The sequence below is a fragment of the Amia ocellicauda genome, chromosome 1 (genome assembly GCF_036373705.1).
Source record: "Amia ocellicauda isolate fAmiCal2 chromosome 1, fAmiCal2.hap1, whole genome shotgun sequence".
Taxonomy (NCBI): Eukaryota; Metazoa; Chordata; class Actinopteri; order Amiiformes; family Amiidae; genus Amia; species Amia ocellicauda.
In genome coordinates, this window is record NC_089850.1 from 34,625,569 (window position 1) to 34,653,033 (window position 27,465).

The following is a 27,465-nucleotide window of genomic DNA, read 5'->3' on the forward strand; positions in this document are numbered from 1 at the left end:
AACCCCCAGGGTGCGAGCTGTGTGCTGTACTGCACTGCAAGTGCGGTGTGCTGTACTGCACTTAGAGAGCGCTAGGCGGCACTCTGACAATGGCATGCAATGTGTCCTGTGTATGGTAGTACACTGAGAGTAGGAGTTGTACTGAGCCTGCTGTGCTGTGTCTCTTCCTCAGGAGGGAGGGTGTCTACATCTAAGAACATGAGAAAGTTTACAAAGGAGAGGAGGCCATTCGACCCATCGTGCTCGTTTGGTGTCCATTAATAACTAAGTGATCCAAGGATACTATCCAGTCTATTTTTAAATGTTCCCAAATTTTCAGCTTCAGCCACATTGCTGGGTAGTTTGTTCCAGATTGTGACGACTCTCTGTTTGTAGAAGTGTCTCCTGTTTATCATCTTGAATTCCTTGAAGCCCAATTTCCATTTGTGTCCCCGGGTTTGTGTGTCCCTGCTGATCTGGAAAAGCTCCTCTGGTTTGATGTGGTCGATGCCTTTCATGATTTTGAAGACTTGGATCAAGTCCCCATGTAGTCTCCTCTGTTCCAGAGTGAAAAGGTTCAGTTCCTCAGTCTCTCAGTAGGACATTCCCTTCAGACCTGGAATAAGTCTGGTTGCTCTCCTCTGAACTACCTCTAGAGCAGCGATGTCTTTCTTGAAGTGTGGAGCCCAGAACTGTCCACAGTATCCAGATGAGCTCTAACTAGTGCATTGTACAGTCTGAACATCACTGCCCTTGTTTTAAATTCTACATTTTTCACAATATACCCTAGCATTCTGTTTGCCTTTTTTATTGCTTCCCCACATTGTTGGATGGAGAAAGTGAGGAGTCCACATAGACTCCTAGGTCTTTCTCATGCATTACTTCATCTAGTTCTATTCCTCCATAGTGTAATTATAGTGGACATTTTTGTTACCTGCATGTAATACCTTGCACTTGTCCACATTGAATTTCATCTGCCAGGTGTCGGCCCACAACTGAATATTATCTAAGTCCCTTTGAATAACATGTGCTGCTGACATTGTATCTACTGAGCCACCTATTTTAGTATCATCTGCAAATTAGACAAATTTGCTAACTATCCCAGAGTCCAGATCATTAATATAGATTAGAAAAAGCAAAGGCCCTAATACTGATCCCTGTGGAACTCCACTAACAACCTCACTCCAGTTAGAAGCAACTCCTCTAATCGACACCCTCTGTTTCCTAGACATCAACCAGTTCATAATACATCTACTTACATTACCCTGAATGCCTACAGCTTCCAATTTGAGGATCAGTCTTTGGTGTGGAACCTTATCAAAAGCTGAAAATCTGAGTATATTATATCATATGCTTTCACATGATCTACAGCTGCAGTTGCATGTTCAAACAATTCTAATAAATTAGTAAGACATGATCTGCCTCGTCTAAACCCATGTTGACTATCCCCAAGAATATGGTTTTCATTAAGATGCTCCTCTATTTTCTGTTTAATATTTTTTTCAACATTTTCCAAGTAGGTGGCATGGTGGTTAGTGCTGCTACCTCCCAGGTGAGGGGTCCTGGATTCAATTCTTGGCTCAGGGGCCTGTCTGTGTGGAGTTTGCATATTCTCTCTGGGTCTGTGTGGGTTTTCTCTGGGCACTCCAGTTTCCTCCCACTGTTCAAAGATGTGCAAGTTAGGTTAATTGGCCTCTCTAAGTTGCTCAGTGATGGACTGGTGTCCTGTCCTGGGTGTATTCCTGCCTTGCACCCTGTGCCTGCTGGGATCAGCTCCAGCTTCCCTGTGACACAGCATAAGTGGTTTTGAAAATGGATGGATGGAATTTACAAGTAATGCAGGTGAGACTGTTTGGTCTGTAATTTCCTGGCTCAGTTTTGTCCCCTTTCTTGTGGATTGGTATGACTTTTGCTATCTTCCAGTCAGTTGGCAAATCATTTGTCATTTGGAATATTTTAGTTAGCGGCCTAAAAATAATTTCCCTCATTTCTTTAAGTACTGTTGGGAATATCCCATCTGGCCCAGGTGATTTGTTTGTTTTTAATTCTGCTAGTCCCTTTAGTACCTCCTCCTCATTTATCCTGATCTCTCTTAGGGTTTGACTGGACTGATTGTTAACCTGTGGCATGTTATCCATTTTTTCTTTTGTAAAAACCTCTGTGAAATACTCATTTAGAACATTTGCCACATCTTGTTTGTTTTCCAAGATACTTCAATTTTTGCCCTTTATCTGTTTTACTTCCTCCTTTATTGACTGCTTGCTGTTGTAGTATTGAAAAAAGCTCTTTGCATTAGTTTTAGCTCCAAGAGCTATGTTTCTTTCTAGTTCCCTCTTTGCTTTCCTGATCCCTTTCTTAAGATCTCTTTGCATATTCTCTGTATTTTGTTTAATCTCTATCCCTTTTGTATGCGCTATACAACATTTTAATCTTGAAATGTTTTTGCATACCTCTATTAAATCATTTTGGCCAGTGTTTTTTGGTCCTCAATTTGCTAAGTTTTGGTACAAATTTCTCCTGAGCCTCAAGTAGTATATTCTTAAAATATATCCATCCATTTTCAACTGAATCTGTATCCAGTGTGTTCCAGTCTACCTCTTCTATGTGTCGCCTCATACTGTCAAGGTTTGCTTTTCTAAAATTGTAGGCCATTGTTTTAGACTTGGTCCGTGTTTTTTTTAAAGAATGCCTCAAAAATAACCATATTTTGATCACAGTTTGCCATTGGTTCTCTAACTAGTGTCCCTCTGACTCTATCTCAGTCATTTGAAAAAATCATGTCATGCATGCACTCTCTCTGGTTGGTTCCCTGACAGATTGAGTTAGAAAGCAGTTATTTACCATCTCAACCATTTCTATTTCTGCTTCTGTAGTCCCAACTGGGATTTCCCAGTCTATGGTTGGGAAATTGAAATCCCCCATCATAACAGCCACATCCTTGCTATATGCAGTCCTGATTAGATCTACAGGCTTTACTTGGATGCAGCGGGCTGGGACCGGAGGAACTGCCATCTGATGGAGTCCAGCCCCAAGGTGCTGTTCACCCCCGTGCCCATGGTGGCCATCTTCGCCATGGATTCCACCGTCCACAAGGACTTGCAGCTCTATGTCTGCCCCATGTACAAGAAGCCTCTGTGCCCCAACCTCATCCCTATCACCTCCATGTGTCTGCGTACCAGCCAAGCACCCGACCACTGGATCCTGCAGGGCGTCGCTCTGCTCTGAGACATCAAGTGAGGGCCACGTTGCTCCTCACTCTGCTCCCCACACCCCCGGCACTCCCCATTCCCTTGTGTGTCTTTTTATTAGATTTTTTTAATTCTTCAAACAAACAAATAAAGTCCAGTGTTGAGGTGAGCAGTGTGAAATTCCTCCTGAAAAGCATGCTGGGAAAAAATGGTTATTCAAAGAGCAGGGAGGAAAGCCAGTCAGGCAGGGGAGACATTATTCTGTATTGCAGCTTCCCATTATGATAATACAACACATCACAGATGTGCTCCTTGAGGAAATACTCTGCAAGTTTATTGTACATTATTTACATATTCATTACAGAAATAAAGCTCCTTTTACAATCAATACAAAGCGGTACAAGAACTCCAGGATCAGTTTCAATATCTGTCAAAACCCTGCACTGCTCTGCTCTGCTCTGCCCCCTGCTGTCTCTCTGGAGAATGTTTTACAAAGCCATCTGCTCCACTGGAGCTGCCATGGCAGACCTCAGATATATTTTATTTGAATATACAAATATTCATAGAGGAAATGCAACTATTCTAGAAAGTTGTTGCTGGACAAACTCCAGAGATGTTAAATGGCCCTGGCACGCTGAAGACCCAGGGACAGCCCTGCCACAGCCCTGCCACAGCCAGTGTATAAAATACTCTAGATGTGGAAATTGGCAGAGAAACATTGATAAGCCTGGAGAGGAGAGCTGTGTGCGATAACTTGGGTCAATCAGTGTGAGAAAGGGCAGTCCAGTCTCTGCACAGCTCCGATCCTCCACACGCCTCTGGCAGCAGCACCGAGTCAGCCATTCCTCTTTAACTTAATATGGCACTTCAGGACTTCAGAGCCAGCGGGCTAGTTGTATAAAACAAGTAAAGTTTAGATTTTTCCCATTAAGTGTTCTTAGAGTTGAAGGCCAGTTGCACAAAGTAAGGTGAATTTAGAATGCTACTGAATGAAAAAGCCCCTATATATTTAAGCCTTACGCTATTCATTGGGTCAACAGTGTCCCGAGTGGTTTTACACTGCTTTACAGTGGGAGAACTCTCTTCTCTCATCCTCTCCACTCCTCGCTACCTATCTCCCAGTGGCCTGTAGCCCATCTCCCCCTCCAGCTGTTGTGCAGTAAGGGTCCCCAGCAGTGCCTGGCACTGGGGGTTGAAGACGGAGTAGGCGCTGAGCTCCCCGGGGCGCCGCTCTCTGGGGCTGCGCAGCCCCTCATACAGCCAGTAGAACAGCGAGAGCAGGAAGAAGGGCAGGCCGAACTGCAGCTCGGAGAACAGCGCCAGCAGGACCATCCACAGCAACAACTTCAGCACAGTGAGGCAGGACACGCCCCGCCACTGCCAGCCCAGCCAGCGGCCCAGCACACTGCCCCCCAGGCAGCCCGGGCCCTGCTGCTGCAGAAAAGGAGACAAAAGGCTGAGGGTGAAGGGGAGAGGGGGCAAGGAGGAGGGTGAGGTTCTCTACCAACCTGGATGCAGCACTGAAGTCAAATTCCAAGACAGGAAAGCATGGCTGAAAAACTGTCTGGAATCTGTGATTTCCACTGTTAGGTACATTCAGTTAATTTCAACTATTCAATGGTAGCTGTGCTCTGGAATCAACCTTTAAGCAGTTTCAATCATAATGCCTTCTACCACTGACTCATACATAAAATAACCAATCTAACAAGGAAAAAAGCCTACTTCTGTGATGGTTTTGATTAATAAGATGTCAGTATTGTAGAGGGAAATAATGTATTAATATTTCAAGTTAAAAGGTGACTTTTAGACTAGGTCTTATTCTGCTCAGAATTTAAACCAGACCCGGAGGCAAACGCAGCAGTGGACAGCAGCCGTGTATGTGGCACTGCTCGCCCGGACAGCTGGACACATGAAGGGCTGCTGCTCCTGCCATCCAATCGGCGCACAGACACTGGCAGCACATGGTAATAAATAAAGGGCACACAATACTGCCTCGGTATAATTAAACTCCCATAGCGATTTCGCCAATGTTTAGCGCTCACTTTATGGATACACTGAATCAACACAGCTGTGCTCTGTGCAGATGTTCAGCTGGCAAACAATGCCAATGGGAAGTACAGCATAGTGTCGGCACTAGCCTAATCTCAGTGCTCCCTCACCTGCGCACTGACTTCAGCCCCGCACTCCTCCGGGACGCTCTTCCTCTCCCCTTCCCCTTCCCCCTGCACAACCTCCTCCATTTCCTCCTTCTCCTTCACGGCGTGTTGTGTAGCTGCCCCGGGTTCGCTGTGCCCCTGCCCGGCCACTGCCTGCTTCTTCCTTCGGGCTCTAAACTCCGCAAGCCGCTGCTCCATGTGGCCCGCAATGTCAACATCCAGGTGCGGGGCGGAAGCGTGAGGGAGAAGGGTTGCGTGGCAGGCCGTGCGGGGCGGATACTGCGGTGGCAGGCCCAGCTGAGGACTGACGTCATGGGCCACGACATACCCCAGACGTGAGGTCACAGCGCCACCGGGTGGACGAGCTACACAGCAGCGCCCTCGGAGAGATTCCCTAGTACTGTTAGCAATTTTATAATAATAATAATAATAATAATAATAATAATAATAATGTGTAGTAATAGTATCAATCAATCCATCTTTATTTAATATAACACATTAATAGCACGGGACGTTTAAACGCATTCAACCCCAGGATTGCGCTAGCACCGCCGGTCCTCCAGGGGGCGGTGTGCCAGAGTGCCGCCGCCGCACCCGCCTCTTAGCGCAGCACAGTTTGTCTTTGCACAGCGACGGCGTGTCAACATCCTGGTCGTGGGAAAAAAAACGAAACGAGAAAAGAAGGAGGAAAAACAGACACCCAGAGAGAGAGAGAGAGACCCTGCAGCCGAATCAGCTTTCCCGAGAAAAACTCGAAGGCACAAAGCAGCCCCGCCTGTCCTCGCTGTCCCGGCTCGGTTCGGCTGACCGGCGCGCCATGTCCTGCTGCCTGCTGGAGTTCTGCCGGGTGCAGGAGCTGCGGGCGGTGCGGGACTTTCTGTTCCCCAGCCTGCGACCCGCCGCGGACCCCGCCGCCAACAGCAGGAGCAGCGCAGGTAATCGTCCGCACCCCGCAGTCACACTGGACACTGCAGGACTGACGGACTGACAGCTGTCTGTCTCTCTTTCAGTTTCTCTTCTACATCATTCTCTCTCATTCCATTCACAAACATTCAATTAAGATTACATGTATTGGCATCATGATAGGAGGGGCTCCAGTAAGGACAGATCTTTACCTACTGTACCTACTCTATCCATCTCTCTCTCTCTCTCTCATATATATCTCCATCAGTCTGTGCCTCTGACAGCACTACAGAGTCTGTTCTGCTGGGCCTGTTTCTGCTGAGTACAGAGGTCTGTTCCTAGTGTATATCTACACTGCTGTGTGTTGCTTTTGCATGAGATAAAGCAGCACTGAAATATGCGGTCCAGGGTGTTGCAGCATTCTCATAGCATTGTGTGTGTGTGTGTGTGTCTCTCTGTCTGTCTGTCTGTGTGTCTCTGTGTGTGTGTGTGTGTGTGTGTGTGTGTCTCTGTCTGTGTGTCTCTGTCTGTGTGTCTCTGTGTGTGTGTGTGTGTGTGTGTGTGTGTGTGTGTGTCTGTCTGTGTGTGTGTGTCTCTGTCTGTCTGTCTGTGTGTCTCTGTGTGTGTGTGTGTGTGTGTGTGTGTGTCTCTGTCTGTGTGTCTCTGTCTGTGTGTCTCTGTGTGTGTGTGTGTGTGTGTGTGTGTGTGTGTTTCTGTCTGTGTGTGTGTGTCTCTGTCTGTCTGTCTGTGTGTCTCTGTGTGTGTGTGTGTGTGTGTGTGTGTGTCTCTGTCTGTGTGTCTGTGTGTGTGTGTGTGTGTGTGTGTGTGTCTCTGTGTGTGTGTGTGTGTGTGTGTGTGTGTGTCTGTCTGTGTCTCTGTCTGTGTGTCTCTGTCTGTGTGTCTCTGTGTGTGTGTGTGTGTGTGTCTGTCTGTGTGTGTGTGTGTGTGTGTGTGTCTGTCTGTGTGTGTGTGTCTCTGTCTGTCTGTCTGTGTGTCTCTGTGTGTGTGTGTGTGTGTGTGTGTGTGTCTCTGTCTGTGTGTGTGTGTGTGTGTGTGTGTGTGTGTGTCTCTGTGTGTGTGTGTGTGTGTGTGTCTCTCTCTCTCTGTGTGTGTGTGTGTGTGTGTCTCTGTCTGTCTCTGTGTGTGTGTGTGTGTGTGTGTGTGTCTGTCTCTGTCTGTCTGTCTGTCTCTCTCTGTGTGTGTGTGTGTGTGTCTGTCTCTGTGTGTGTGTGTGTGTGTCTCTGTCTGTGTGTGTGTCTCTGTCTGTGTGTGTGTGTGTGTGTGTGTGTGTGTGTGTGTGTCTCTGTCTGTGTGTGTGTCTCTGTCTGTGTGTGTGTGTGTGTGTGTGTGTGTGTGTCTCTGTGTGTGTGTGTGTGTGTGTGTGTGTGTGTGTGTGTGTGTGTGTGTGTGTGTGGCGCAGGGCAGGGCTGAGATGCAGCAGTGTGGCGCTCACAGTGCCCTCCCTGCCCCCTCAGTGTGGCGCTGCAGGGGGAGCTTGGTATATGACTCATCAGGTCACTGAGTCACTGAGACACTGCAGCAGCACTGACTGCTCCAGCATGTACACAGGCCTCTCTCTCTTTCTCTCTCTCTGCATTGCTCCCTCCTTCTCTCTCCATCTCTCTGCGGACTCTTGCTGTGTCTCAGGTGTGCGGTGCGCAGCCTGACGCCTACGCACATGCAGTATTTTTAGCATCTCTCCCTCTCTCCTCCAGCTCCTTCGCTCATCCTAGACCTCTCCACTGACTCCCAATTCGATCTGTCTTCCATACCTCTCTCTCTCTGTATCTCAACCTGATCAGAAACATCAATGCTAATATGTGTGAACTATGAAACTGGTGGGATGATCAGACAGATTGACCGGACCCCCCCCTGTGCAGTGAAGTCTCTCTCCTGCCGGTGTGAATCGTCAGGGTTCACCCGCAGGGCACAGGAGATGGAAAGTGCCCTGTGGTTTTGCCGTTTCACCGTGTCTGTTGAAACTGAAGTCTGCCCGAATATAACGTGTGTCTCCCTTGCTCCTCCTCTACCATTCCACCCCACCCCACCCCCCCCCCACCCAGAGAAGGAGGTGAGCTGGGACGATGTGGACTGGGGCTCGTGGGACGACCCCGATGCTGCTGAGAGTGCCCCTGTGAGTATGACTGCCCTGGCACTCCCTGTTTAACTGTCCCTGTCTGTTTGACTCTCATGGCCCTGTGTGTGCGGCCTCCCCTATTCTGTCCCTCATCCTCCTCTCTGAGTGTCTGCCTCTCCAGTCTGACTGTCTGTTTGTGTGCCTGTCTGTCCCACTGTGTCTCTTTCTCTTTCCCACTGTCAGCCAGTTCAATGACTTTCTCTCTGTCTCCTTCTGCCCCCTCTCTTTCTCTCTACATGTATAACCCTCTCTTGTTGTGATTGTGTCCCTGCGTCAGGCAGAGGAGGATGGTGCGTCTCAGAGCACCCCCTGGCTGCAGGAGTGCGCGGTGTCGCTGTCGCCCTGCTCTGACTTGATGGTGCTGACCCGTGGACAGAGGGCCGTCTTCCTGTCCGGTCAGTCCCTTATGCTGTACACTGTGCTGAATACTACACTGTGCCGCACACACTACAGACTGTGCAACTCAGTACACTTTACTTGGGCTCGCTGTCTAACTGTATTGTGGTCTGTCTGTCTGTCTCCCCAGCGAAGTGGCGCACAGCTGACTCTGGGCAGGAGGAGATGACTCTTGCCGTGTCCTGGAGTGGAGCGCTGAGTGCAGAGGAGGGGTGAGACGCCTGGGGCCGCCACTGAGACGCACAGGCTGGGGGAGAGGGTCAGGGAGGGAGAGTGTGGCAGTTGAGAGAGGGAGAGAGAGTAAATGTCTATATTTATGTAAAATAGTGTATACATACAAACTTCTATCTTAAAAAAGCTGTTTTATTTTATTTATGTATTTCCTTCTTTACTGGATCTCTAAATGCCTTGGCCACACCTTTGTATACTCCTCATGCTGAGAGAGGGAGAACGGGCTGGGGGTTAGAGGTGAGAGAATCAGGCAGGGAGGGAGAGAGGATTGAGCTGAGAGAGGGAGGGAGGGTAAGCAAGTGACGAGAGCTGAGGCTTTGGAGAGAGGAAGTAATGTCTGGCCGTGTGTCTGTGTCTTCAGGGAGTCTGTGAGCAGCGTGATCTGCATTCCTCTGGCCAGTCAGAAGAGGTATGGAGTGTGTCTGTGGACATGCTGTTCGATACGCACACCCACACACACACACACACACACACACACATTGCACAACACAACACAAACTGCACGACCCAACAATCAACAGGTTTTTATTGAGAAGTCCCCTGGTATAACTCAATCATTAGACCTACATTGATACACATAGTTCAATAACAACACCTCCACATGTGTTTAACAGAAACAGTGATCACAATGTTCTGCTTCTGCTCACCCTGAGTTTGTTATTGGGTCAAGAAGACATTCTCTATCCAGGACAGACGTCACTGCGGTTTTATATATTAATGATGGACGAGCAGCTGCAGAGAGAGATCTGTTCTGGTGCTGATGAGCGACGCGGTCTGCTTGTATTCTGAGATCTGACTGTCTGTGAAGCGCACAGTGACCAGGTCACAGGGGTCTTGGCCAGATTACACTGGCAGCGCACACTGTCAGTCCTTACAGTGAGAAGCTGCAGTTAGCGTTGCGGCTTTCTAGTACGTGCAGAATGATACATGTGTGTAAAGGTTGTGAGTTTGTGCAGAATGAAAATAGTGTCTGCCTCACAGATACAGACGCAAATAAAACAGATGCCATCCTTATTGTCCCTTCAGCACAACATCGTCACTGACACTCCGCTCTGGGGTTGATTAAGAGACTTTAACTCATTGTTTGTGCGTCTGTGTGTAGGAGTTCTACAGGCCGGCCTGACTGGACATGTATAGTGGTAGGCTTCACCTCAGGATACGTGCGCTTCTACACTGAGGTAGGTCTCTGTCTCTGTCCCTCTCTGTCTCCCTGACTCTCTGGCCTGTGTTGTGTAGTGACGTGTTGTTGTTGTCGTCAGAGCGGGGTGCTGCTCCTGGCCCAGCTGCTCAATGAAGACACTGTGCTGCAGCTGAAGTGTAGGACCTATGAGATTCCTCGGCACCCCGGGGTCACGGAGCAGGTACTGACCACACTGTGCTTCCCATTGCTTCCCAGCACTGAGCTCTGCAGTAAGACACGCTGTACTGTCCACCAGTGACATACACTGAGCTCTGCTGTCACACACTGACACACTGCTTCCCACTGACCATCCTCCCCATCTCTCCCCCGCCTCCCTCTCCCCCTCGGGCAGCACGAGGAGCTCAGCATCCTGTACCCAGCCGCTCTCGTCACCATCGATGGGTTCAGCCTCTTCCAGTCGCTCAGGGCCTGCAGGAACCAGGTGGCCCGAGGTATGGAGTGAGACAGAGAGGGGGAGAGAGAGTAGTGAATAGGGGAGGGCTACAGAAGAGAGGAGAGAGTAGATGGGAGGGGAGAGAGAGGGAGAAAGGGTACGGGAGGACAGTGTATCTATTGTGGTGTTAGTGTGTGAGTGTGAGACTGTGTTTGTGTGACACCGTGAGTAGGCTGCTCTGACCATGCTGTCCTCTCTGTGTGTCTGTGGGGACAGATTTGTCCAGGCTCAGGGATTCAGGTAAGACAGGCTGTCAAAGCTGCTGTGAGTTGGGGGGTAGATACACCTGCTGTAGTGGGGACAGTGTCCTGTAGGGGGACCGTGTTGTGTAGGGGTTAGATTTGTGTGGTATTGTAGTAACTTCGGTGTGTCCGGGTTCTTTGTGCAGCACCTCCTAAACTCCGGAATATGAAATGGAAAGCTATAGGACTGAACTTCCTAAAGTGTGTCCTGCATCTGGGCACAGGGGGTAAAGCTGATAAACCAGACTGCAGTGTGAAAGAGTCCAGCCTGGCACAGAGATGCTAAGTAACCCTTCCTCCCCTTCCACTCCTCCCCCAGCGGCAGCAGCAGGCAGTGACAGTGTGCAGCCGCCCCCGCTGGCCTACAAGAAGTGGGGCCTGCAGGACATGGACTCCATTGTGGACCACAGCAGCGTGGGTGAGAGTGACGAAGGGAGGGAAGGTGGGCTGAGGGAGGGAGGGAGGATGGGGAGGAGAGCGCATAGTGAAGGCCGAAGAGGATGGTGACGTGTCAGACTGTCAGCACTGTTATCACTCATTTCATCTCGCTCTTCTCTTTCTGTTTCCTCCTCTGTTTCAACCCCCCCCCCCCCTTCTGCAGGTATAATGACTCTGTGTGCGTTTGACCAGATGAAGAACGCCTCTATCCTAGGGGGCTTCCACGCCACAGTGAAGGGCAGCCCCCCCGCCATGAGCCAGTACATCACCGTAGGAGGGGGACCCTACACTGGCTTCTACTATGCCATTGAGGTCAGGCCAGTTTTCTGCATCCCTCTCTTTGTGTATCATCCCATTCTCTATCTCTCTCTCTATCCCCCTTTCTCTCTCTCTGTATATCTGTCTCTATCTGGCGATTGTTGACATGACTATCAGTCTCAGTCTCACCAATGGAAAATTAGACAATGAATTCATCATCACAATGGAATCATGGAACAATGTATCCCCCTCTCCAGTGTATTAGTAACCCCTCTTCTTCCTCCACTCCAGGGTAGCTCTCAGCCCTTGCTGTCCCACGTTGCGTTGGCGGTGGCCAGTAAACTAACATCAGCTCTGTTCAGCGCTGCCAGGTCAGTCTGTGTGTCTGATTGTGTGTGTCTGTGTGTGCCTTCCTGTCATAACCCTCTGCCTAATCACCTTTCTTTGTCCTTCTACCCTCCCTCTCTCTTTCTGCACTGCGCGCTCTCAGTGGCTGGCTGGGTTGGAAGAACAAGCACGAGGAGGAGCCAGTGCAGAAACAGAAGCCCAAGGTGGAGCCAGCGACCCCACTGGCTGTCAGGTACCCCCAGAGCACTGCCCCCCAGGGTGGGAACGGGAGATCTGTCTCTCGCACTCACCCGTCTCGCTGTCCTGTACAACAGTGTGTCTGCCTCACACGACACACGTTCCCCCCTAATCCTCTCCTCTCCGCCCCCTCCAGGTTCGGCCTCCCTGACTCCCGGCGGCACGGCGAGTCCATCTGTCTGTCGCCCTGCAGCACGCTGGCCGGAGTGACGGACGACTTCGGCAGAGTGACCCTGCTGGATGTGGGCAGAGGAGTGGCCATCCGCATGTGGAAAGGTCAGGAGGGGGTGGAGGTTCAGCGGATGAAGAGTATGTAATAGAGGGAGCGAGAAGGGTAGGTGGTGTGGAGAGGTAGAGAAGGAGGGAGGGGTGAAAGGAACAAGAGTGGAAGAGCGATACAAGGGTGAGGAAAGGGCTGCGAGGAAGTGTTTGAGAGGGGAGAGAGGGAGGGTTGCAGTGCTTTTTCATTATTTTCCAGCTTTTATGCCTCTCTCACTCTGTTACTCTCTCCCTCTCGCATTCCCCCTCTCCCTCTATCTCCCTCAGGGTACCGTGATGCCCAGTTGGGCTGGGTGCAGGTGTGTGAGAGCCGGGGAGAGGCGGAGGCCGGGGGATCGCCTCAATTTCCACGGCGACATGCCCAATTCCTGGTGATCTATGCCCCCCGCCGGGGCATCCTGGAGGTGTGGGGCACCCAGCACGGGCCCCGAGTGGGGGCGTTCACTGTTGGCAAACACTGCAGGTACACAGGGACACACAGACTCGGAGAGACTGAAGCATAGACACTGTGAATACACACTGAGACTCTGACCACTTACCCTGTGGAGGGACACTGTGGGGACACATTGAGACACTGACAGTTTTGTGGTTGATGAACCCACAGCTATGGCAGCGATATACAGAATGCCCTGCTTGTGTGCACTGACCATGCCCCTCTCTCTCCTGCAGGCTGCTGTACCCAGGTTACAGGTTGATGGGGGTGAACAGTGTGACCAGCCAGGGCTGGCAGCTCCCCACACAGCAGGTGTATCTGCTGGACCCGGCCAGCAGGGCCATTCGCACCATCACCGTGCCCTTCCACCTGGCCCTCAGGTCAGTGTCGAGCACACTGTAGCACACTGCACAAGACACACTCGCTGTAGCAGGGCGTAAGTGTGTTTAGCAGTGTGCAGTGTCTGTAGCCATGTATAATTGTGTGTGTAGCAGTGTGTGTTGTATGTAGCACGTAGTAGTGTGTGTGTAACGGTGTGTGTCAGTGTGTAAGAGCTCTTGCTGTTGTCCAGTGATAAGAAGAGTGAGCGGGCGCGGGACATGCACCTGCAGAAGAGACTCAACACCCTGCTGAGGAGCAGAGACATCCCACCTGGTGAGAGAGAGGGAGTGACAGGGGGACAGATGGGGGGGAGGGGGGGAGGGACAGGGGGATGGGGTAGAGATGGGGGTGGGACAGGGAGGGCATGGAAAAAGAGTGAAATTGGGGCTAAGAGCGTTGGGATGAGCGGTGGAGAAAGAGGGAGACATGTACAGACAGATGGAGGGAAGAAGGAAGGGGGGAATGAGAGAGGACTAGCGGAAGATAGAGAGGAGGGGGTGGGGGGGTCTAGACATGTATGGTGGGGGGAGTTGGGGGTAAAGAAAGCGAAAGGAGGAATCAGACCCTGACCAGTGACCCCTCTATCCACAGAGACCCTGGAGACTGAGGCCAAGAGCATCCTGCTGGACATCAAGCACCCTGCCATCAGGAAACAGGTGTGAAAGAGAGAGAGGTAACAGAGAGAGAGAAAGAAAGACTGGAAACACAGAGAGGGAAAGGAGAGAGAGAGAGGTAACGCTAAAAGACAGCGAATGGGGTCAGAGCGAGTGAGGACAGCAGAGGGAGGATGGGGGGACAGGGAGAGCAGGTGGAGATATTGTACCGAGTGTGGGGGTTTTGGGGGGAAGTAGTTTCATTAGCTCGTTGTGATGCCCTTGTTTTTGACGTACAGGCACTGGAGTCCCTGATGTCCAGTAAGAACGCCTCGGTGTCCACTCTGACCGTCGTCACTGGCGCTCTATTGGACAGCCTGCAGGAGCAAGGTACTGGGACACGCCCCCCAGCAGAGAGACAGTATGAGCATGAGTGACAGAGAGGTTTTATCAGGCAGCTGATGTTAATGGTGTTACTGCAGTGCGTGTTCATCGGTTGCATGTCTGCGTGGTATATTGTGTTATTGACATGTTGAAGTATGTAGTCAGTGTGTTAACGGTGTGTTGCTGGCATGTTAATGTCATGTCGCTGGTGTGTTTCAGAGGCGGAGGCGGTGGACGAGGCACTCCTGCAGCTGTGCACCTCTCAGCTCAGCCTCCTGCAGCTCTACACCGACATCCAGACACTCAACGCACAGGGCGCTGAACAGGCCAACCCTGACAGCGACACTGTGAGTATAACAGCACTGAGCACCACGTCTTCCTCTTCAGAGCCTGGAGTCATTCCACTGGAAAGGCTCTGTACAAAATAAGGATTTACAGAGCGGTTGTCGTTCCTCAGTGAGATTGTGTGTATCCGCGCCGCGTCTGTGGCCGAGTGACGGTGTGATCGGTGTCTCTCCCTCTCTCTCAGGTAGAGCCAGGAGACGGTGAGATGGACAGTGATCTGGCCCGACTCCGGCCAATCCTGCAGCAGTACACAGAGCTGAACTCCCGGCCCTCCGTGTCGTTTGCTCAGGACCCCAGTGGCCCACTTCCTGTGCGCAGCTTCCTGAGTCAGTTGGAGTGTGAGGGGGGTGTGGTGCGGGCCGTCAGGGGGCCAGACAGTGATTGGACACAGCTGGGTACGCCCCTTTTCCTGTGAGACGCCGGGTGTGTGCTGTACACTCTACAGTGTGTGCAGTTTGTGGGTGTGGCTTTGTTTGGTGTGTGTTTCTATGTTCAAGGTGCTTTGTTCAGTGTCTGTTCAGTGTGCAAGTCTGTGTATGTGTGTTCAGTGAGTATGTGTGTGCGTGTCTGCTGTGTTCAGTGTGTCTGCTGTATTGACTGTGTTCAGTGTGTGTGTCTGCTGTGTTCAGGGTGATGTATTGCTGAGCCTGTGCTGTCTCCCCCTGCAGGCAGCTTCCTGTTCTGGGGCTGTGTGTGTGGGGAGAGTGCCCCTCACAGGCTGTGTGAGAGACTGCAGGCCGCTGGCTTCAGCCCTCAGCAACTACTGGTGAGAAAGGGGGAGGGAGAGAGAGATCGAGTAAATAAGAGAGTGGGAAGGGAGGGAGAGAGTAAAAGTGAGGAAGAATGAAGCAGAAGAGAGATGGATCAGGGGTGGGAGTATAAAAGGGGAAATGGGCAGTGGAGGGAAGAGTGGCAAGGAGGAGGTGGAGAGAGGGATGAGAGAGGGGGCAGAGGGTTTAGGGAATTACGATCACTGACTGCTTATGTACTGTGTCTCTACTACAATGTGACAAACTCTCCCCCCAGTCTCTGTGCCTCAGTGTGTGGCTGTCGAGAGAGAGAGAGGTGCTGCGGACGCCGCAGGCTGAGTCTCGGCTGCACAGCCTGCTCACTGCCCTCAGCAACATGACAGGTACCCCGACCATTGACCCTGAGTGTGGCTTTGATCCCCTGACATAAATTCTCACACTAACACCCTTTGACCCCACCTTTCACCCAACCAACCACTGATATTAATCCCTTGACCCTCAAAACAGACTCTGACTGACCACAGCCTCTGACAATGCTTCCTGACAATGAGTCCTAAACCTACTCAGCGCTGACCTGAACTGTGTGCTGGACTCTAAGACTAACCCTGACCCTGACCCTGCAGTATAGTGAGGCAGTTTTGCTGTGAGTGTTGACATGCAGTTGTGGTTTGTCTCAGGGGTGGTGGAGGAGGAGTGGGATCTGCAGTCTGTCTCCCCCTGGTGGCAGCAGGTGCGCACTGCATGCTCTCAGTCTGAGAGCTCTGGCGCTGCCCTGCTGGCTGGCTTGGTGGGGCACCGTGTGGCCAAGAGCTGCATCAACAGCCTGGCAAAGAAGAAGGTGAGTGTCTTTATAGAGCAAAGACTCAACATAAAAAAATATATATATAAGTTTTATTGGCATGTCTGGGATACAACAGCATTACCAATGCATTTACAAACATTTCAAGTGCTCCGGAACAATGAAATGGCAACAAGGAATATATGTTTGGGAATTTCAGATTAACAAGCATCTTTAATAATATATAGATAGATATATTTATATGTTACTGTTAAATACTCAGTGTCTTCAGCAGTTCCAGTCTCTCAAATTCAAAATGAGATTTATTAGTATGACAAGTTTACACAAGTGTTGCCAAAGCTTTTACAGATAATGTAAATAAATACTATATTTAAAAAAATGGTTAAATAGCTTTTCTGGTTTTAGAAGTGTCCAGTCTGTCTCAGCGCTCGTCTCTCTCCATCTCCCTCGGTCTCAACGCCTGTCTCTCTCCCCAGTTCGAGGCGGAGTGCCTGTCCGACTCGTGGGAGGCCGTGTCTCTGGAGCTGGAGCAGTGGGCCGTGTGTCTCAGGCAGCTGGAGGACACGCTGGCCCTGCAGACGCTGCTGTCCCTGCCCTCGCCCCGCCCTCCCCCAGGGAGCACTTCCACTCGGGTCACCGTCAGGGCGCTGCTGGAGGCCGGCCGAGGTACTGGCAAAGCACTGTAAACACATTGCGGTGTAACGATAATCGTTTTGAAATAATAACGAACAACCTTGTGACCCTGCTTTGCACATGACTGCCGTCTGCAAATGAGGCTGTTTTTCCTGTGTGGTTCTGATGGAGTTTAGGGTATAGGTAATAATAACACAACACAGTCACACACACTGCCCCTCCTCCTCACCTGTTTCACAATCCAGTTTTTCTCCACATCTCATTCTGTTTCTGTCTCTTACAATAATTGACATGGATGAATTTTAATATAAAAGGGGCTTAGAGATAAAGTCCTCCCTCCCCCACCTTAGAAAGCAGCTCTAACACTGCTACCCTCCCCTCTGATGCACTGATCCTACATCAGACTGTGAGCTGTGTCCTCACCCTGTCTTCATCGTGTTTACACACTGTCCCCATATTGTCCCTCCGGCTGTGGCAGGCAGACACATGTTTGGCTGCTATACCGACAGTTTTCTCCTCCTCTCCCAGAAGGATGGGGACCTTTTCTGTATCTGGGAGAAGTGTGAATTCTCTGATATGGTTCTGAAATTTGGGGGTGTATTCCTTTTGAATGTCGAATGTGTATTTTGTGCAGGACAGCAGGAAGTGTGTCCTCTCTGGCGACCCAGGACCGTCTGTGTTGGCCCGTTTCAATCGCCAGGCTCTGGTCACTGAGTCTGTACCTTGTCAATGTTTGCCTTTCTTTGAGTTTTTGATTTTTAGGTATTCTGCAAATGTAATATTCCTATTTAGGGCCCGATAACATTCAAGTTTATCTATTAATTTTAATTAGTTTAAATTGTATTCTCTCTCTCTCTGTCTCCAGGGGGGGTGGCGGACAGTGTCGCGAAGTGGGTGTTCAGACAGGACCTGCCCCCCGTGCTGCTGAGAGAGATCCTGCAGGCGAGGGGAGAGGGGGAGAGTCTGAGACAGCCCCCAGCAGAAGAGGAAGGAGGGAAGGAGGAGGGCGGAGAGCAGAAGCACCAGGAAGGCCAGGAATTCCAGAAAGCTGCAGGTGAGGCCTGGTGGCCGGGGGGCAAACTCAACCAAGTGATGTCATATCGAATACCATAGTGAACAATGATCACTAGCAAACCTGATCATAAATGAAAACGATATAACAAATAATGTTGAAAAAATCCACGAGAACAAGGCAGAGTCAGTGTTCAACATTTCGATTTTGACAATAATAGTACTATAACTTGTCTAAAATGTTGGGGCATTTTTAATGTTTATTTGAAACGGTATTGTAAAGATGTTGCCTCTCCTTGAGTTTATACTATTATCATCACTCTAGCTTGCTGGCTGTGCAATTAGGGTAGCTGCCGTTTTACCTGACATGAAAGACTATGCAACTTCTAACTGCCACCCACTGACAAAATATAACGTTTGTTAACCGTTACAGGTAATTAGATTCACTGTTGCCAATCCACTGAAGTAACTAGCAGTATAAAAACTAATCCTGTAGATGGATATATGCAGATTGTAGTTTCCAAGTCTTAGTGATGCGGTTATTGTGCTGACCTGGTGTTGGAGACCTGAGCTCAACTCTCGCCGGACCTTTAAATTACTTTTACACAGTTTGAATATTCACTTATCTCAGTTTGGAAATTAGGAAGTTGTGTAAAACTATACCAGTACATATCATTACAGACTTGCAAGTCCTTTTATTTTCTGGGGTTTACATTGTGAAATAACCTACAGTTATTATCCACACGTTAACAAAAAAAAAAAAAAACGGTAAAATATCAACCATTTTGTGGTGTTTACATTCGCAGAGGCTAAAGTATCATAAAACATTGTCATCAGCGCATATTTTTCAACTAAGAGCTTGTGCTGAGCACTGAATGTGTTCAAATCCTAGTGACACCCCTGGTTTTATGTGTTAAAAACCATGTCTATGTCTTTGTCTTTTGTTGTAAGTCGCCCTAATAATAATAAAAAAATAAATACAACATGATTCCCAATTAAAAGAAAAATGCTGCTTAACCTCCCTTAACTTTTCTAAAGGAGTTGTTGTTGGAGCTAAAAGATTTATAAACTGGAGAGGAAAAAGTGTGAAGAATTGAACTCTCGATAAATAAGCAAAAAGCACTTCAACAGAACTGTGGAAATACAATTTAAACCAAACCATCAACATTATATTTAATTAATGCATTGTTTATTTCACAATTGACAGTTAGTTCAATCACAATTAACAGCAATACAAATATACAGCTACAGTGAGGGAAAAAATTATTTGATCCCCTGCTGATTTTGTACGTTTGCCCACTGACAAAGAAATGATCAGTCTATAATTTTAATGGTAGGTGTATTTTAGCAGTGAGAGACAGAATAACAACAAAAAAATCCAGAAAAATGCATTTCAAAAAAGTTATACATTGATTTGCATGTTAATGAGGGAAATAAGTATTTGACCCCTTCGACTTAGTACTTGGTGGCAAAACCCTTGCTGGCAATCACAGAGGTCAGACGTTTCTTGTAGTTGGCCACCAGGTTTGCACACATCTCAGGAGGGATTTTGTCCCACTCCTCTTTGCAGATCCTCTCCAAGTCATTAAGGTTTTGAGGCTGATGTTTGGCAACTCGAACCTTCAGCTCCCTCCACAGATTTTCTATGGGATTAAGGTCTGGAGACTGGCTAGGCCACTGCAGGACCTTAATGTGCTTCATCTTCAGCCACTCCTGTGTTGCCTTGGCTGTGTGTTTTGGGTCATTGTCATGCTGGAATACCCATCCACGACCCATTTTCAATGCCCTGGCTGAGGGAAGAAGGTTCTCACCCAAGATTTGACGGTACATGGCCCCATCCATCGTCCCTTTGATGCGGTGCAGTTGTCCTGTCCCCTTAGCAGAAAAACACCCCCAAAGCATAATGTTTCCACCTCCATGTTTGACAGTGGGGATGGTGTTCTTGGGGTCATTCCTCCTCCTCCAAACACGGCGAGTTGAGTTGATGCCAAAGAGCTTGATTTTGGTCTCATCTGACCACAACACTTTCACCCAGTTCTCCTCTGAATCATTCAGATGTTCATTGGCAAACTTCAGACGGGCCTGTACATGTGCTTTCTTGAGCAGGGGGACCTTGCGGGCGCTGCAGGATTTCAGTCCTTCACGGCGTAGTGTGTTACCAATTGTTTTCTTGGTGACTATGGTCCCAGCTGCCTTGAGATCATTAACAAGATCCTCCCGTGTAGTTCTGGGCTGATTCCTCACCGTTCTCATGATCATTGAAACTCCGCGAGGTGAGATCTTGCATGGAGCCCCAGACCGAGGGAGACTGACAGTTATTTTGTGTTTCTTCCATTTGCGAATAATTTCACCAACTGTTGTCACCTTCTCACCAAGCTGCTTGGCGATGGTCTTGTAGCCCATTCCAGCCTTGTGTAGGTCTACAATCTTGTCCCTGACATCCTTGGACAGCTCTTTGGTCTTGGCCATGGTGGAGAGTTTGGAATCTGATTGTTTGATTGCTTCTGTGGACAGGTGTCTTTTATACAGGTAACGAGCTGAGATTAGGAGCAGTCCCTTTAAGAGAGTGCTCCTAATCTCAGCTCGTTACCTGTATAAAAGACACCTGGGAGCCAGAAATCTTGCTGATTGATAAGGGATCAAATACTTATTTCCCTCATTAACATGCAAATCAATTTATAACTTTTTTGAAATGCGTTTTTCTGGATTTTTGTGCCATTATTCTGTCTCTCACTGTTAAAATACACCTACCATTAAAATTATAGACTGATCATTTCTTTGTCAGTGGGCAAACATACAAAATCAGCAGGGGATCAAATACTTTTTTCCCTCACTGTATATATGTGTGTGTGTGTTGTGTGTATATATAGTTAAAGTGAGAAATAAATGAATAAAAACGTGATGTTTTTTTTTTAATTAATATATGTTATATACATTTATTGAAAACAAGAAAGATGCATAATCCAGCGTTTGTTAGACACCGGTTTTTGTTTACATGATTATGCAAATCAACCCGGCGAGTATTTGAGACCTGGCAAGTATTGGAAGTTTTATGGTGTATATATATATTTATTTAACCCTCATCAACTACTATCATTGCACTGGTACTGTATGTATTGTACTGGCATCAAAATTATTTAACAATTCAAACAGCTTGAATACATAATATTTGAATTAGTATTTGAACTAGTCACAATTTTATAATTTGTTTGGTATACTTGCCATGAAAATGGGTCTTCCATTTTCTAAAGATTGGTGTTACATGTGCTCAGCTGAGAGCAGCAGGAACCATGAGTACACTGCGCTCTGTTGTGGTTAACCTCCCTTCCTCTCCCTCAGGGCTGTTGCGCTCCGTGTGTCTGCGGTTCCCCTTCTCTCTGAGTGCTGACCTGCTGTCGGCGCAGTGCTGCTGGGAGTACGTGGTGCAGTGGAACAGAGACCCCGAGGCAAGGCCTACGCCCCACATACGCACACACACACACGCACAAGCACACAGACACGCATACGCAGACACACACACAAACACAGACACGCATACGCAAACACACACACACACGCACACACACACACACACACACACACACAGAAACGCATACGCAGACACACACACAAACACAGACACAGACACGCAGACACACACACACAAACACAGACACGCATATGCAGACGCAGACACACACACGCATACGCAGACACGCACGCACACAAACACAGACACGCATACACAGACACACACACGCACACAAACAGACACGCATACGCAGACACATGCACGCACACAAACATACACGCATGCACACAAACAGACACGCATACGCAGACACACGCACACAAACACACACGCATACACAGACACGCATACGCAGACACACACACACAAACACAGACACAGACACACATACGCACACAAACACAGACACGCATATGCAGACGCAGACACACACACGCATACACAGACACGCACACAAACAGACACGCATACGGAGACACGCACGCACACAAACAGACACGCATACGGAGACACGCACGCACACAAACATACACGCATACACAGACACACACGCATGCACACAAACAGATACGCATACGCAGACACACGCACACAAACAGACACGCATACACAGACACACACATGCACACAAACACAGACACGCATATGCAGACACGCACACAGACACGCATACGCAGACACACACACACACAAACACAGACACGCATACACAGACACACACAAACACAGACACAGACAGACATGCACACACAGACGCTCGCACAAACACACATACACGCACACACACACACACACACACACACACACACACACAGCCACCACTCCATTCCCATTCCAGCTGCTGTACTGCGTTGACAAGTTGCAGAAAAGGATACAGTGATGGCAATGATACACTGAAACTTAATATTTACCCCCTTCCCCCTTCCTCTCCCATCCTGTCTCCCTCTTTCCCTCCCTCTCTTCTATCTTTTCACCTCTCCCTCCATGTCCTTATCCGTCCTTGTCTCTGTCTCTCTGCAGGAGGGCCGGTTCCTGTCCTGGTCAGTGGAGCACCTTCGAATGATCTCTAACCCTCACACCCAGCACGGTGAGAGAGAGAGACCCACACACTGACTGACCGACACTCTGACTGACTGACTTACTGACTTACTGATACACTGACCCCCACGCGCTCTCTCTCTCTCTCTCTCTCTCTCTCTCTCTCTCTCTCTCTCAGGCATTGCGGTGATGATGTGGAGCACTTTCATCGTGAAGCGCTTCTCTGCAGCAGCCTTCCTCATGGAGAAGGTCAGAGGCCGAGAGAGGGATGAAGGGAGGGGGGGAGTGAGGGAATAGATGTTTTGGTTTCTAGCCTGTCATCTCTGTGACGAGTGACCTCTGACCTCTCTCTCCTGCAGGTGGGCAAAGCACCAAAGGACCGACTATGCAGGCGGGTGAGTCACTTTGTGTGTCATTAGGTGTGTGTGCGTCTCTGTGTGAAGGTCTGACAGTCTGTCCTCGTCTACCCCTATCTGTCTGTGCCCCTGCATGTTAGTGACAGTCTGTCTCTCTCTGCAGGATGTGGGGATGGGAGACGGGCCGTTGACGTCGTTCCTGGGCTCCTGCACCCAGGTGCTGCAGATCCTGATGGAGGTAACGCCATAGCCTTGTCATGACACCAAACACATACTGAAACTACATCTCAATCTGAAACTCTCCTCCCTTTCCTTCCTCTTTCCTTCTCCATCTACCTCATCCCTGCTTCTGTCATATTCAAATTCCAAAGGGGCTTTATTGGCATGACGCATTTACACAAGTGTTGCCAAAGCGCTTACAGATACAGTAACGAGAATAGAATAAATACAGTAACAAAATAAGTTAAATTGCTGTACAAAGCTTGGTGGATGTTATGAGTGTACGGTTGTGTTATTTTACATGTTCATCTCCTTCTCCCCTCGCATCCCGCCCCCCCACCAGGCAGATGCGGGCCGCGACGAAGTGCCCCCCCCAGCGCTGAGTGTGGAGGAGGTGTGGGGGGGTGTGGAGGGCCCGAGCTCAATGCTGGAGCTGGCCCTGGAGCAGCGCTCGGTCCACTACCCCCTGGTCCAGCACCACGCCCTGCTGGCCGCACTGCTGTTCGCTGCCATGACCTTCAACATCCGCCCTGCGCGGCCCCTCGGGCTGTTCGACAGCAAGGTCAGAGCGGAGGAGAGGGAAGGGAAGGAAGAGAAGGGAGGACGAAAAGGAGAGAGGGAGGGGAGGGTCTTTACATCTGTGTGAAAAGAGTTTAATATTTTGCCCTGCACTGTCCATCATTTCCTGTCATTCTCTGTCACCAGGGCAAGAATGCCTTCTTTAAAGACCTGACGTCCATCCAGCTGCTGCCCAGCGGAGACACCGACCCCGGACTGGTGTGTCTGAGGCAGGAGGTGAGAGCCCCTCCCACACCGACGCACTGACCCTCTGACGCACTGACCCTCTGACGCACTGATTGACGCACTGATTCTCTCTCTCTCTGCCCCAGTTCCTGCTGAAGGTGATGAGTGGCTGGGTGCAGTCTCTGGTGGAGGTGGGAGAGGAGTATCCCCCCCCCAGTCCCCCTGGTGGGGAGCAGTGGTCCGCGCTAGTGCTAGAGCTGGCCCCCCCGCTGCAGGTGAACTCTGACCTCCTGAGGAGACACCTGGTGTGTGAGCTGTACAGCCAGGGCCTGGACCGCCGTGCAGAGGAGGTACTGCCCTCCCTGAAGACTCGCACCCTGAACACTGCTCCCCAAACCTCAACACTGAACCCACAGCTGCAGCATTCACACTGTACCCTTCTAATACTGCACTGCGATACACTAACATCACTCTTCTTCTCTCCCTGCCCCTCCCTTCCTTTCCTCACCTCCGCTCTGTCACCCCTGCCCTCAGGTGATGTTGGAGGTGGAGGACCGGGAGGTTCTGGGCTCTCAGTTGCTGGTTCTGACAGGTCAGCGCCTATCCTACTCCCTGCTGCACACGCAGACCCGCGCCGGCATGGAGCTGCTGGCCAGACTGCCCCCTGTGCTGTGCACCTGGCTCAAAGCCATGGTAATGCCCCCTGTGTACACTGCCCTACATTGTTTGGGTTTCATTTATTCTGGTGATGTCATTGTTACCTCATCCCTCTCCACTGCTCCTCCTCTCCTCTCTCCCTCCTCTCAGGACCCCGTGGAGCTGCGCTGCCCCTCGGTGCCGCTGTCTCTCACCAGCCGCCTGGTCACCCGGCTGATCGAGATGCTGCCCGAGAGTCACGGCCAGTACAGCCTGGCCCTCCACCTGATGGAGGCTGTGGAGGCCCTGGACACCGAGCCCTGAGAGATGGAGGGCATAGGAATGAGAAGAAGAAGAAGAAGAAGAAGAAGAAGAAGAGAGGAGTAGAGTGTGACAGTGATGGGAAGCTGAGGAGAGAGAGAGCTGGGGAGACAATTATTGACAGCAGTCCTACATTATATACTCCTGTACCCTGAGGCCAACAGTCTGTGTGCGTTACCAACCCCTGTTCAGCACACACTCTCAACAGTATACTGTCCCACACACTGTACACAGCACACACTCTCAACAGTATACTGTCCCACACACTGTGTACAGCACACACTCTCAACAGTATACTGTCCCACACACTGTGTACAGCACACACTCTCAACAGTATACTGTCCCACACACTGTGTACAGCACACACTCTCAACAGTATACTGTCCCACACACTGTACACAGCACACACTCTCAACAGTATACTGTCCCACACACTGTGTACAGCACACACTCTCAACAGTATACTGTCCCACACACTGTACACAGCACACACTCTCAACAGTATACTGTCCCACACACTGTGTACAGCACACACTCTCAACAGTATACTGTCCCACACACTGTACACAGCACACACTCTCAACAGTATACTGTCCCACACACTGTACACAGCACACACTCTCAACAGTATACTGTCCCACACACTGTACACAGCACACACTCTCAACAGTATACTGTCCCACACACTGTACACAGCACACACTCTCAACAGTATACTGTCCCACACACTGTGTACAGCACACACTCTCAACAGTATACTGTCCCACACACTGTACACAGCACACACTCTCAACAGTATACTGTCCCACACACTGTACACAGCACACACTCTCAACAGTATACTGTCCCACACACTGTACACAGCACACACTCTCAACAGTATACTGTCCCACACACTGTGTACAGCACACACTCTCAACAGTATACTGTCCCACACACTGTGTACAGCACACACTCTCAACAGTATACTGTCCCACACACTGTGTACAGCACACAGCCAGTCCCCTCACCCCCTATATCAATTCTGTAACAAACACTCAGCGGTACTTTTATTAGTTCATCTGCTGAACAGAGATTGGTCTGTGGTCCCCGCGGTGCAGACTCATCCCCTGCGTCTCTCTCCTCTCTCCTGCCAGCCCAGCCTGATGTATTATAGAGCTGTCGCTGGTCCGTGTGGGGTCTCTGTGTGCTGCCCCGGTGTGTGTGTGACCCGCAGAGAGCCTGCAGCGCGTCCTGCTCTGCCCGGGCCGAGAGACGCCGCTAATAAACTGTGTTAACACACGGAGCAGAGTCCCGGTTTCTCATTTGCAGTGAAGAGAAAGCTGGCTTCTTGTTCCTTTGATTTGTTCAGCGATGGTGGGGATATTCTTTACAGGTTTCCTGGAATATTCCTTCCGAACCTCTAACACAGGGGTTCCCAAAGTGCGGCCCAGGGGCCAAATGCCTCGAGGATGGTTGGTGTGGCCCCCCACAGGCAACCTTCAACCACCACTTTTCTAAAGCTTTTCTAGGTTTACACTGTATGACAATTTTCTGTAACAAATTGCACATGTAATTTGGGGAAAAATAATACAACAACAATTAAAGTTAATGTTCCCTAACAGAAATGTATAGGAAATAAAAAATTCTACTGCGGCCCCCCCATCCCATGCAACCTCGTGAAATTGGCCCTCCATCACCAGACATTGGCAACCCCTGCTCTAACGGGAACCAAAAACCAAATTATACAGGCAAATATCAGTGTGATCCCAGCCGAACACTAAGACTAGAACAAATAAAAACAGTGCCATCTAAATGGCAGGGCACACAGAGCAGCACAGTCTGATCCAGTCTTTCCATTGCAGTCCAGGAGAGTCTCAGTGGCAAAATAACTAGAGTTCGATTTGAAATGGGTCTGAAAAAGGGAATTAGAATTAGAGTGAAACTGACCCCAACCCTGCCGATAAGCACGGCTCTATATGATACAAATAATACTGATGTTTCAACAGCCACATCCTTCAGCTTTTCAGGGAAACTGCAAAGACATGTCAGCACACAGCAAAACTCTGTTGACTTCATCCAGAGTTGTGACCGGGTGTGTAACACTGACAAAAAGTCTCCTTGCACAATCCACGTTGCAAGATACAGTAACCCAATAAACAATGTTATATTTCAGGAGAAATGCGCTCAGTTTACAGTTTTAGGAAGTTTGCAATTATGGAGTATTCATCACAAATGAAGAAACAGTAGACAAGTATTTCTCGATGTAGTTTACACAACTACACTTAGGAATATGAGCAGAGTTAGTGGGGAGAACAGGTGCATCTCCGCTGACCCCCATAGCCGAGCAGAAATAAGATGCTAACTGCAGCCCCGATGTCAATGCTGTTATAAGAAAGGATTACAGCTTTCAATCAGCAATCAAATGGAGAAAAGCTGCAGCCCTGATTCGGCATATCACGACTGAGCTGGAGAGAAGGTGGGTTCTATAGTAAACGGGAAGCATGCAGATTTCTGATGGGTGAGATATGTAGGGAACTGATATTTGCTGATTTGTAGTTCTCTGTCTCTCTCTACACTTTAAAAATAAAGATTAAACAACCTAACACTTCGTGATGCCAGGCACAAGAGGTTACATGTACGATGAGTGACCCTTGACCAGCAAAGCAGCCAACAGAGGTCGACAGAAGTGCAAATTACCTTGTTCACCTGAACCTACTGGGAAATACGAGCATCCCCTCTCCTCAGCAGAGCGTCAGAGAGGCCAGGAGGGTCTTCAGAACAAACACGTTTCTCTCACTGTACAGAAAAACATCTCATTGAGTGGCAGCATCTCATTTAAGGACCACCACACTGAGATACACTTGATTATTATATAGATCCCAGTGTGCATGTCAAATGATCACA

The 27,465-nt window shown here is 49.4% G+C and overlaps 2 protein-coding genes across 2 annotated transcripts; one reads left to right on the top strand and one right to left on the bottom strand.

Annotated features, from left to right (window-relative positions):
- Nucleotides 1-3,476: 3,476 nt before the first annotated feature.
- On the bottom strand, nucleotides 3,477-6,142 carry saysd1 (SAYSVFN motif domain containing 1). Its single transcript, XM_066713811.1, has 3 exons — nucleotides 6,076-6,142; nucleotides 5,327-5,688; nucleotides 3,477-4,601 (listed from the first exon to the last, which is right to left on the bottom strand). The coding sequence occupies exons 1-3, from the start codon at nucleotides 6,140-6,142 to the stop codon at nucleotides 4,275-4,277; spliced, it is 756 nt and encodes a 251-aa protein (XP_066569908.1). The 3' UTR covers nucleotides 3,477-4,274.
- rab3gap2 (RAB3 GTPase activating protein subunit 2 (non-catalytic)) lies at nucleotides 5,942-25,862 on the top strand. Its single transcript, XM_066702937.1, has 35 exons — nucleotides 5,942-6,258; nucleotides 8,290-8,360; nucleotides 8,641-8,758; nucleotides 8,890-8,971; nucleotides 9,352-9,399; nucleotides 10,093-10,168; nucleotides 10,250-10,351; nucleotides 10,523-10,622; nucleotides 11,186-11,284; nucleotides 11,468-11,616; nucleotides 11,854-11,933; nucleotides 12,053-12,142; nucleotides 12,284-12,423; nucleotides 12,694-12,889; nucleotides 13,096-13,239; nucleotides 13,431-13,513; nucleotides 13,832-13,896; nucleotides 14,133-14,223; nucleotides 14,437-14,564; nucleotides 14,747-14,957; nucleotides 15,231-15,328; nucleotides 15,589-15,694; nucleotides 15,989-16,149; nucleotides 16,587-16,776; nucleotides 17,609-17,797; nucleotides 21,094-21,200; nucleotides 22,286-22,352; nucleotides 22,482-22,552; nucleotides 22,663-22,698; nucleotides 22,823-22,897; nucleotides 23,222-23,440; nucleotides 23,584-23,673; nucleotides 23,769-23,972; nucleotides 24,157-24,315; nucleotides 24,430-25,862. Exons 1-35 carry the CDS (start codon nucleotides 6,141-6,143, stop codon nucleotides 24,580-24,582), a joined length of 4,116 nt encoding a protein of 1,371 aa, XP_066559034.1. The 5' UTR covers nucleotides 5,942-6,140; the 3' UTR covers nucleotides 24,583-25,862.
- The last annotated feature ends 1,603 nt before the right edge of the window (nucleotides 25,863-27,465 follow it).

Coding starts and splice junctions, on each gene's coding strand:
- rab3gap2 (XM_066702937.1), top strand. CDS start 6,141: ATGTCCTGCTGCCTGCTGGAGTTCTGCCGGGTGCAGGAGCTGCGGGCG. Junction 8,972..9,351: donor GCGCTGAGTGCAGAGGAGGG/GTGAGACGCCTG, acceptor CTGTGTCTTCAG/GGAGTCTGTGAGCAGCGTGA. Junction 16,150..16,586: donor ACAGCCTGGCAAAGAAGAAG/GTGAGTGTCTTT, acceptor CTCTCTCCCCAG/TTCGAGGCGGAGTGCCTGTC.
- saysd1 (XM_066713811.1), bottom strand. CDS start 6,142: ATGGCGCGCCGGTCAGCCGAACCGAGCCGGGACAGCGAGGACAGGCGG. Junction 5,689..6,075: donor GGGCTGCTTTGTGCCTTCGA/GTTTTTCTCGGG, acceptor GCTGCTGTGTAG/CTCGTCCACCCGGTGGCGCT. Junction 4,602..5,326: donor GGGCTGAAGTCAGTGCGCAG/GTGAGGGAGCAC, acceptor CCTTTTCTGCAG/CAGCAGGGCCCGGGCTGCCT.